The following is an 11283-nucleotide window of genomic DNA, read 5'->3' on the forward strand; positions in this document are numbered from 1 at the left end:
ATACCAGGGTTCAGTTCTTCTCTAGGATGTAAAGACCTTGTGTAGCTGCCCTTTTTCTCATCCAACTTGTTTTACTAGTTGAATAATTCCAGCGTTATATTCTGTTTGATACCCTTTGGGAACTGTTTTGTTTTTGACCACTGCCTCTTGTATTACCATCTTGTTCTGTTTCGACCCGGTTTGGATTTTAGGATCAACATGTTTATTTCTCAGTTGGCAATACCTCTCGCCCAATCGTATTTTGATTTCGACTCAGCATCCTGTTATCAAATGTCCGGTCTGAAAGAGGAAGTCTCACAGACATCTACCACTCCCTAGCAGCACACCACAGCAGTTTTGCACAATGCCATAATGTATCAGTTTATATTGACTTATAATTCTTAAAGCTTTTATAACTTATAACAGGATTAGAAAATGTAACCTCTACAGCATTCACTGTGAAGGTCTTACCAATGGAGGAATCTGGTCCTGCTCCAGCCAAAGTCTCACCAAAAGGCACAGGAAGTAAAGCCAAGAGATGCCACGCCTGCTCTTCCCAGAAAGACTGCAAAACCAGAACATTGCCTGACAGTCGAGTGTTGGGTCATTGTTAAACGCACTCAGCTTGGCGCATCAGTTTCCTTTCATCTTCACACTTTGCTTTATTTTTCACAGAAAAAGCATTGCAGCTGAACTGATTACAGAAGAGATGTTATAGGTAAGTGAAGCTAAATTAAACATCTTCATATTACTGGCTAATATAAACAGCTTCAAACAATCACTATAGCACAGGACCGTGCAGGACTTTGTGCTGGGCATGGGAGGCAAGGGCATCATTGGTGTTATTCACTGCTTATCATACATGCACAGAAAATGCCCGGTGTTAATGCAACACTAACTAGAAAAGACCTGAGCTGAGAATGCATTCAGTGCCGTAAAAACTCCCCCTTCCTGATTTCCTCCATTACTGCATATCTTTCACACTGAATGGTTTCAGATCTTTAGACAAAATGTGATATTAGACAAAGGGAATCTGAGTAAATATTTAAATGATTGTTTCATTGATTTAGTGAAAAAAGTTATCAAACAATGAAAAGTTGAATAAAAAAGTAATTGCCCCCTTAAATTCAATAACTGGTCTTACAGCAATAATTGCAACTAAGCACTTCCTATAATTTGATATCAGAGATTTCCCTCAAGACATCTGAAATAAACTTCGATATATCAACCTAGATTTGTGTGTAGCTTTAACTACATTGACCACATCTGCATTTATTTCTAGTCTTATTTTTTTCATCATCTCAATGAACTCCTCACTTCCCTTTGCTGCTGTTTGGATTGAGCTTATTTCATAATACTGGATTTTCTGTTTGTGGTTTGGCCTTATTCTTACCAGCAACAGTATTTACTCTAAATGCCCATCAAGACAACAGCAACATTTTCAATGTATTTTCCAATAGACCCGTTTACTTGCACTTGCACTTGCTGAAGCTTTTGTCTCCTCATGATTGAAAGATAATCACAATTTGCAAGGACTCTTCAGATTTCTGTACTTTAGTGATGCAACATGTCTTTTCTTGTTATTAGTCTGGGTTGGCACCATTGCTGAAAAACCAGGTGAGTTGTTCAGATCACACCGTCTGCTAAATTAATGTAGTCTCAATGCTTTCAGACATGCAAAGAATTACTTTCGGTTTACTTTTCTTGGAAGGGAATTACCTGGTTTCTTTTACATCGCCAACCTCACATTTCTACATTTTGTACAAGGTGCTTTGACTCTTCTTGCTGTAACTGTGATATTACAAAGGTTCAAAGAAGGGAAACCTGATTGATTCCATGTATAAAAGATAAAAGTAATGAGGACTTAAGATGCTTATTCTCTCTAAGCTTAGTAAAGGGAGACTTCGGGGTGATTTGATTGAGGCTTTTAAATTCATGAAAGGAATTTACAAAGTGAACTACAGGCGATTCTTCAGGGTGAGTTTGGTTAGCACAACGAGAGAGCATTTATGGAAATTGGCCAAGGATAAATTCTTCACAGATATTACGAAGTATTTTTTCACACAGGGAGTGGTCACTGTGTGGAGTAGCATGCCAGGACATGTAGTGGAGGCAGAAACACTGGGGGGGTTTTCAGGCTTGATAATGTGAGATACTATCTAGCTTTTAGGCAAACTAAGCAGTAGTTACACTTTAGTGTTTGGTAAAGGTGAGCATTGCTGGGCTGAATGGCCTGTTCTCATCATTGTGTTGTGTTGTGTTGTGTTGTGTGGTGTGGTGTTGTGGTGTGGTGTTGTGTTGTGTTGTGTTGTATTTGCCCAGAGGGATGCAGATGGAGTGTCCCAAAAGCAGCAGTGAATGTCGGCAGAATGACAAATTCTGCAGTGAATGTGGCTACAAACTGTGCTCTGCAAGGAAACCTGTCCCAGGTAAACCTAGCATGCAAGTTAATAACCAGCCCCCCTAGCTTCATTTTCCTGTCATTACTTAGCGAGCTATCATTCACCCAACTTGCTAAACTAGTCAAAGCAGTAGCAATTTCAACTTAACAGTCTAGATGGCTGCCCGAATGGGTAAATTAGGTAATGTACTCGCCAAGATAAAAGACAATGATTTAGGTTTATTTTGCAGTAGTGCTCGATTGTGCTGACAATATGCAAAATGTCTTCTTTGTTTTTTCCATCATCAATGATAAAGGCTGTTTTTTAAAGAATATTTGTTTTTCCAATGTTTTATGTTTCACTGGCGGCTGTGACTATACAGTATATGGCTGTAGGAATCTGCCTACATTGTGACTGCTGTTCTGTTTGCGTTTTGCCCCACTCTGTTAGACTCTGACCAACAGGAAACACCTGAGCACCCAGTCAGTGAGAGCCACACCCACTCTAATAGGCACACCCACACTGATGACCACACACACACTGATAACCACAGCCACTATACTGGCCACACCCACTCTGATAACCACTCCCACTATACTGGCCACACCCACTGTGCTGACCAAACCCACTCCAGCCAGCCTGGGACTGGAAGTGAAGTTGATGCTGTTTATTTCAATCGCCCATGCATTAACTCAAGCCCCAGACTGTGGTTCCGAGGTGATCGGGGGTGTTCGTATGTAGTGAACCTCCCCACCAAGTCCCTCCTTCAGAGCAGCGGCTCAATTATGCCATACTCAGATCTGGCAGGACTGGTCCTCGGTGTGCAACTGCAACGAACGAAAGTGTGATGCCCTGTGCCTGTCAGGCTTCAGAACAACAAACCCAATAGCGAGACCACAGAAGTTCAAGTTAAATTCTTTATTAACGTTGAGGCAGAGTAGACAAGCCAGTCGAGAACCAGCAAACAGGTGTAGTAGAGAATAAACAGTTCTTAAACGATACTCCATGCAGGGGTCTGATAGCCAGGCAAACAGATGCAACAAAAACAATGATGTAGTCCAAACTGGGGGATAAACAGAATCGAAAACCAAAAACACAAACCATTAAATCAAAGGGAGTCCAAACACAGCGGGTCAAAGACGAAGAGAAGGGTAATCCAGGACTCAGAAGTCGAAAGCCAAACAGGTCGATACACAGGTAATCAGACAGGAAAAAACACTGGAAAGTATCGCGGAAGCACATGACAATCTGGCAAATATGACACAAAACAGACAGGTGTATATAGGGAGATAACGAGAGGAAAGAAGAATCCAGTGAGTACAATAATCAGGGAGTGGAACACAGGTGAAACAAATGATAGGGAATGAACTGACAGACAGACTTCTGGAAGCACAGAGGCAAAAATTCTGAGGACTTACAAAATACAGATACAGAAAACGCAGATCATAACAGCGCCACTGTGATGCTTAGCCATGTCTTATATGTTGCTTAGCTGAGCCACTAGTGCTTAGCTGTGCACCATCGCAGTGCTTTAAAGAAACTCCGTCCATCCATCCATCCATCTTTTATCTTAACCCGCTTTTCCTAAACAGGGTCGCAGGGGGGTTGGAGCCGATCATACATTGGGCGAAAGGCAGGAATACACCCTGGACAGGTCGCCAGTCCATCGCAGGGTACACACACCATTCACTCACACACTCATACCCACAGGCAATTTAGACTCTCCAATCAGCCTAACCTCCATGTCTTTGGACTGTGGGAGGAAACCCACACGAACACGGGGAGAACATGCAAACTCCACACAGAGAGGCTCCAGTCGACTGGGATTACGAACCCAGGACCTCCTTGCTGTGAGGTGGCAGTGCTACCCACTGCACCATCCGTGCCACCCTGCTTTAAAGAAACAGTTTTTAAAAATGACACATTTTACTTGGGTGGATGTTAAGGGTTTGGGACCCTTCCTTGGACCTCATATACCAGGGCGTGTGACTGTGGTCTGTCTTTGAGCATCTCAGGTGCAGATACTGAGAATCAAGAGGAGACCACAGACAACCAATCCCGTCTGGGCACAGAATTAGCACCAGAGAAGACATCCTCATGCCTGGCCCAGTCCCAACCCTCCTCTGCTTGCCCACCTAAGTCAGATGAAAATAGATGTTCAGCAGATACTGAAAACATGGATGAGACCTTGAGTAAGGTCACCAAAGACACTGTGTGTATTTCACAAGAAGAACAGGAGGTGAGATTTGACCAATCTCAGAGCCAAACTCCAGTTCTGTAGGTCAGAATGTCCAGTTGTTTAATTCCAGTCCTGGAGGGCCAAATTAAAAAAGGGTTTTTTTGTCTGTTGTTGTAGGCATCCTGTGAAGGCCTTGCAAACAAGCAATCAGTTAGTTAAATTACACATTTGCTAAAAACACCAAACCAGGAAACACTGCTGCTATCCAAGATTTGGGTTTCAGATCTCTGCTCTAGAGCCATTCATAGAGTCATATTGAGACACACCCAGAACTCATGCCTGAAAGCTTATGATTGGATAGCCTCTATGACTGACAGGTCCCAGCTGCATTATTCAACTAAGCAGCACTTAACCTAACCACTTCCTGAAATACCGGCTAGTATTCACATTAATAAGAGTAATAGTAATGTATTGAATTCATATTAATAATTAATGTATGAATTCATATTAATAGTCAATGTATTCAAATATTGTGTAAAACAAAAACAGAAGACTTGCCAATTATGAAAACACTGTCTGTGATGTTTTTCATTGCAGGAAACTGAAGACTCAGAGCAGAGTGTGAGTGTGTCTGAAGATGAGACCATCAGTAAAGGTGAGGACCCCAAGCAGAAGAGGAGGGAGACCTCCTGGGAAACAAAGTAGGAAGAGGTGCTGGTAGGCCAGTGGGAGGTTCTCTTCCCTCTGGACCAAGCAGAAATCCAATGTCCCAGCACAGTGAGAGGGCAAGTGTTGGAGGAGGGGTCCTGGCCCTGGACAAATTCACCAAAATAATAACTTCCTCCATCTGACTAATTGTCCTCGATCCTTATTCTCCTCTATATTTCCCACAACTTCCCTTTCCCATGTTTCAACAGGTGGAGAATAATGAGTTTCCAGGTGACCTACCTAGTGACAGTCAGGGTCTATTGCTCTAGCAGCAGTGATTTTTAAGCCTGGAATGAACTTAATTAAAGAATACATTTCTGTGACCTGTGACATGTTTAAATATAGACATTAAAATTTTGGGAGCTCCACGGTGGTGCAAGGTTAAGGCATCAGACTTTGGTTCAACACACCAGGAGTCCAGTAAGGCCTGTAAATGAGGGAGCAGCTCTGAGGGTGGGGGGAGGGACTCGGCAGGGAGGATCACTGCATACAAGTGTCCCTGAACACCTCAGAATCATGGTCCAGGGCTAGAGATGAATTGATGATGAACAGGGGACAATAACTAGCCATAGCATCACTCAGGAGTACGAAACATTCACTCTGCCAAGAACTTTAGTCATTTTTTGATGTGCAAGTGTATGTAGGTGCATTCTTATGATTTTATTACTGTACTACTGTGCATATGTACTAATGCAGCTTCCATCCCCAATGACAGGAACCAGCCTGGAGGAGCTGCTGAGAGACCTGGGACTGGAACACCACCTGACTCTTAGCCAGGTGCTGCAGATTGATGGAGAGACTTTATCTGATGAAAGCATCCAGTCTCTCAAATCTCTGCCATGGTGTTTCCTGAGGAAGCTGATGATGGTAAATGAGTCCTTTCGGAGAATGAGCTGCTCCTCAGAACAGGACACAGAGCCCCAAAGCCTGGATAGTTTACTGAACACCATGAACAATCCACAGGACCACAGCAACAGAATCAACCCCCTTGACGTCATAACTGCTGTATTTCTCTGCTCAGATGGTTTTCTCCAGCAGGAGATGGCTTTGAAAATGTCCATGTGCCAGTTCTCTGTGCCTCTGCTGCTTCCTAAATGTGATACCCAGCAGTGTACTTTAATGCTGTGGGCCATGAGGGATATTGTGAAAACGTACAAGCCACACTCTTTGGATGACCCAAGAGGGTTTGTGGAGGAGAGCATTGTTCTGTCTGACCTCCCCATGGTCTCTTTTGTGGGGCTGGGAAACAGCAGCATGTCCAAGTCTCACATTCTGAACCAAGTCCTCAGCAACTCTCAGCAGTACCACGACACCTTTGTTCACAAAAACATGGAGTGTGGTGACACCCCAAGGAGGATTTCCAATGGGCTGGTGGAAATCAGCTGGTATCTGCCCAGTGGGAACAAAAACACTGACATCTTCTCTGAGCCTCTGGCTATAGCTAACCTCCGTGGGGACCTCAGAGACTTTGAAACTCAGTACGCTTTCCTCTGCCACACTTCGACTGCTATATTTGTGTTTTGCGATGACTTTAAGTTTGAACAAAGATTTCTGGACTCTGAGAACTTTAAAACTCATTGGATTTGATCACCAATTCACAGAGCCAGACCTTCAATGAGGATGACTTCAGGAAATTTGTTTCTGAGACAAAACCCAGTGACATCATTATAAAGCATCCGGGAAGGAATGATGCAGAATTCAACAAAAACCTGCGTTTGGCTATCCGTGGAATTTTAAAGGGAAACATTAAAATGAGCATTGAAGTTCTGAGTTCCTCAGAAAACAAGGAGCTCATTGCACAGTTGGACAAGGAGATCTCCAGCTGCTCCTTGGGGACTGAGCACTTCCTGAGGGAAATGGGTCAGCTGTACGAGTCGGCCTGCTCACTCCCTGAAGCCCTCACCCCAGAGATTAAGCGCCTGCCACGTCTCTGTGCCAAGCTGCTACAGGAGGGCTTTCCTCTGGAGCTGGTGGATGGAGACTCAAGCAATATTCCTCTGGAGTGGGTGACACAGGTTCTGAAAGAACTCCATGATCTCACTCAGGACAAATGTAAGATCCGGGTGATCACTGTACTGGGGGTACAGAGCACTGGGAAGTCCACCCTCCTGAACACCATGTTCGGGGTCCAGTTTGCTGTCAGTAGTGGCAGGTGCACCAGAGGGGCCTTCATGCTCCTCATCAGAGTGAAAGAGGATTTTAAAGTGCGGCTTGGGTGTGATTACATCATGATTATTGACACTGAAAGTTTGAAGGCACCACAGTTGGCACAGCTGGATGACAGTCATGAGCATGATAATGAACTGGCCACTCTGGTGGTGGGGCTGAGTGACATCACAGTTATCAACATCGCCATGGAGAATTCCATGGAAATGAACGATATCCTGCAGATTGTGGTGCACGCCTTCCTGCGCATGAAAGAAGTTGGGAGAAAACCCTGCTGTCAGTTTGTGCACCAGAATGTGCCAGACATTTCTGCCCATGACAGTAACATGAGAGACAGGAAGCTTCTGCTGGAGCAGCTGAATGAGATGACCCAAGCAGCAGCTAAGATGGAAAAGAAGGGAAACAACAAAACATTTACTGATGTCATGGAGTATGATGCAGAGAAAAACACCTGGTACATCCCTGGGCTCTGGCATGGGAACCCTCCCATGGCCCCTGTCAATGCTGGCTACAGTGAGTCTGTGGATCTTTTCAAGAGCAATGTGATTGAGAAGTTTATGGAACAAAAATCTGGAAACAGCTCAGCACACACAATCATTGAGTTTCTTGAATGGACCAAGAGCTTATGGCAAGCAGTGAAGTATGAGAACTTCATCTTCAGTTTCCGCAACAGCCTTGTGGCTGAAGCTTATGCTCAGCTTTGCACTGAGTTCAACCAATGGGATTGGGCCTTCAGGAAGAACATGTACTCCTGGCTAATGGAAGCTGAGACAAAGGTGTCAAACTTTGGCACAGAAGCAGAATTTAAGAATTTGGATGAGTTACTGATCCACCTGACAAATGAGGCCTTTGTTGAACTGACTAAAGGGGAAACACTCATTTTGGCCAACCTCACTGAATTCTACAAGAGGCAAGAGGGACATGTTAACTTGGTAGTGAAATACAAGGAAAACTTGAACATCACAGCCAAAACCATCAGGAGGGAGACAGAGAACTCTGTGAAAAACAAGCTTGAGGCAGCGGTGGAGATCAGAAAGGGTATGTTCAGGTTAGAGAGCATCAAGAACAATCAAACGGCCACAATAGAGAAAAAGGTGCAGGGGCTGATTGAGAAATGCAGGAAAAGTAAAGATATGTCAGATCAACAGCTGGAGGATGAATTTGAGGAGATGTGGGATGAGACTGTAGCAGAGCTGCGCTTCCCTGGCATGGAAGAACGAGACATTGTGCAAAACATCTACAACCAGCTGCGGGTTAACTTAGAGATGAAAGGCAGCTCAATTCGTGAAAAACTGTCAAAAGTTGGCAACTTGTCTGAATATGGAAGAGAGCCATTCAAAGTGAAAAGTAAACATTTGGGATCAAAACAATGCTTTTGGAATGTATCCTCAGGAAAGGAGCTGAAGGAGATCCAGCAGGTAGTTGATCACATCATTGAGCAGAGCAAGCAGTTTGTCGATGAGAAAGTGAGAACAAGATCTGATTACCATAAAACATACACAATGGAGTTGCTTTGCATGGTAGACGAAATCCTGGACAGGCACAGGAATCAGGAAACAACTGCTGAATTTCAGGCCAAGCTGAAGATCCACATCTGTGGACATGCAGCACGGGAGTTTCAAAAAATGCATCTGGCTTTCATCCATGCTAATGATCCTCATCACTGTCTGGAACAGTTCAAGCAACAGTACTACACAGATTTTAAGGACTTGTTCAACAAAAGAGACCAGTGTCAGAAGAAAGCCAATTATTTCACTTCCAACTGTCTTCAACCTGCGGTGAAAGAATGCATCACCAAAACTCTGGGCCTTGACCTTGTGGATGAAATGTTATCAGGGCAGAATGCCTTTGCTTTCAGCACTCAAACCTTCTTCCACTTCACAATCCTTGAGCAGCTGCTTAAGAATGATGACTTTCAGGACTTTGTGAGATACATTGAAAATTACCAGGTCTTTGTACATGACTGGATATTGGAGCTGATGGTTAAGCAGTTCTCGGAGGGAGATAGCCTCAGGAACATTGAGATGAACCGCCTGAAGGTGGTGGTTAGAAAAATAAAGGAAGCCATCAAGACCTCACAGATGAAGGCAGCTGAACAGGCAGCAAGAAGGGGTGAGGAGACCCAGAACATTCAGCAGTTCATTCAGGATATCTGTAGTGACCTAGCGAAGGAGCTTATCATCCCTAAAGACCCCCTCAGAGCAGTCCTAGCCTTAAACACTGCCAAGCCAGAAGATTTTTCCCGGTGTCTGCAGGTGTTCATGGATGAAATGGAGCAGGCCTTTACCAGAGAGTTTCAGAAAGGTGGGGATGTGAGGGCCAGGCTGACCTCACTGCCCTTTCAGCCACAGAAGGTGCTGTTTAACAGGGTGTTTGGCTGTGGGAGGCAGTGTCCCTTCTGCAAGACCCCCTGTGAAGCTGGTGGCAAGAGCCACACAGAGCACTTTGCTTCCATTCACCGTCCTCAGGGCATTGCAGGATGGAGAAATCGTGTATCACAGATATTAGTGAGCAATATCTGCTCCACTAATGTTGTCAGTGAGAAGCAGTTCAGGTTGACTGGAACAGAGGCAAAATACCATCCATACAAGGACTATCGGAGCATTTACCCTGACTGGCTCATCCAGCCTGACACCAGCATCCAGGCCTCAGACTACTGGAAGTACGTCTTCAGCAAGTTTAACAAGCAGTTTGCAGAGGAATATAAAGCCAAGCCTGCTGATATTCCCCCCCAATGGAGATATATAACCCAGGAACAAGCCACGGAAAGTCTGAAGGAATCCTTCCAGATGAACAGGAGATTAAATTAAATGTTTCATACAGCCTATATGTCATTAGGGCTGAAATTGTTTCTTCTGAGTGGCATTAATATCAAATAGTCCTGCAGCCACCCCTGAGTCTTCTCTGGTTCTGTGAGACTTAATCCCATCAGCAGCTCATTGTACTCATAAAATCATATTCATACTATAAAGTGATATTGCCTCTGTCCTTACCTATGCAGCATTTATCTGTACAAATCACCTCCATATTAAAGAAGATTTTATTTCTTTCTTTCTTTGTTTTTTTTTTACAAAAATCCAAATATGTCTTCTATCGCTTAAATCATTCTTATAATTAAAGTACATGAACTTCATGTGTCATTGGCAATTATCAGCTCTACATCACTTCTTGCTTAGGTGTTCATTACTTCCTGCCTTGTTGATCTGTTATATGTTAGATAATCATCACTTTATGTTATATGTCACTATTATGACAATATCTTTCCATTTATAAAACTGAATTGAAACTTTGTTTTTCATCTTTGTAAAACTAATGAATTTCTCCAGACACATTGACATTCTCACATTAAAAATAAACCTTTCATTGGATTTGACCTTAATGACTGTATTTTGTTCACTGCTTTGAACTGAGCTATCTATGCACTGTGTCTATTGAATGATTTGTTTTGAGTGGTTCAATCTATGCACTGTGTCTATTCTGCAATATATTCTGATATATATATAAATGCCATACTTTCAATGGCGGCCTGGCCCCTCCCACTTTGCTCATAGGCCCGCCCAGTTTCTGTAAATTATAATGTGGTGAGGCACGTAGTTCAGATGGAAGACGGCACAGAAGAATTTAGCTGTTAAAGTGTGTTGGCGTGCTACACAACACAATTCATATTTTTTGTCTAGAAGTTTAACTGACCAACTATATTATGAGCATGCAACTTATTTGGCTATGTAACTAGCTGGCCATATAACTAAGATATGATAGTCTACCACAAACGATGCAACTCAGGGTCACAGGGGGGCTGGAGCCTATACCTGCATACATTGGGTGAAAGGCAGGAATACACCCTGTACAGGTCGCCAGTCCATCGCAGGG

At 43.6% G+C, this 11283-nt stretch overlaps 1 protein-coding gene across 3 annotated transcripts; it reads left to right on the forward strand.

Annotated features, from left to right (window-relative positions):
- The first annotated feature begins 315 nt into the window (after positions 1-315).
- LOC133105471 (interferon-induced very large GTPase 1-like) lies at positions 316-10786 on the forward strand. Of its 3 annotated transcripts, XM_061215601.1 has the most exons (6): positions 316-697; positions 1567-1596; positions 2302-2408; positions 4376-4599; positions 5137-5194; positions 5963-10786. In XM_061215601.1, the coding sequence occupies exon 6, from the start codon at positions 6999-7001 to the stop codon at positions 10221-10223; it is 3225 nt and encodes a 1074-aa protein (XP_061071585.1). In that variant the 5' UTR covers positions 316-697; positions 1567-1596; positions 2302-2408; positions 4376-4599; positions 5137-5194; positions 5963-6998; the 3' UTR covers positions 10224-10786. The 3 variants fall into 3 exon arrangements, with proteins under 3 accessions (XP_061071585.1, XP_061071586.1, XP_061071587.1); XM_061215602.1 differs by adding an exon at positions 3953-4033 and having other exon boundaries at positions 316-2408; XM_061215603.1 differs by having other exon boundaries at positions 1567-2408.
- Positions 10787-11283: the final 497 nt, after the last annotated feature.

Source organism: Conger conger, chromosome 12, assembly GCF_963514075.1.
Source record: "Conger conger chromosome 12, fConCon1.1, whole genome shotgun sequence".
Taxonomy (NCBI): Eukaryota; Metazoa; Chordata; class Actinopteri; order Anguilliformes; family Congridae; genus Conger; species Conger conger.

What these genes read in the sequence shown, in the direction of transcription:
- LOC133105471 (XM_061215602.1), top strand. Translation starts at nt 6,999, where the DNA reads ATGAGCATTGAAGTTCTGAGTTCCTCAGAAAACAAGGAGCTCATTGCA.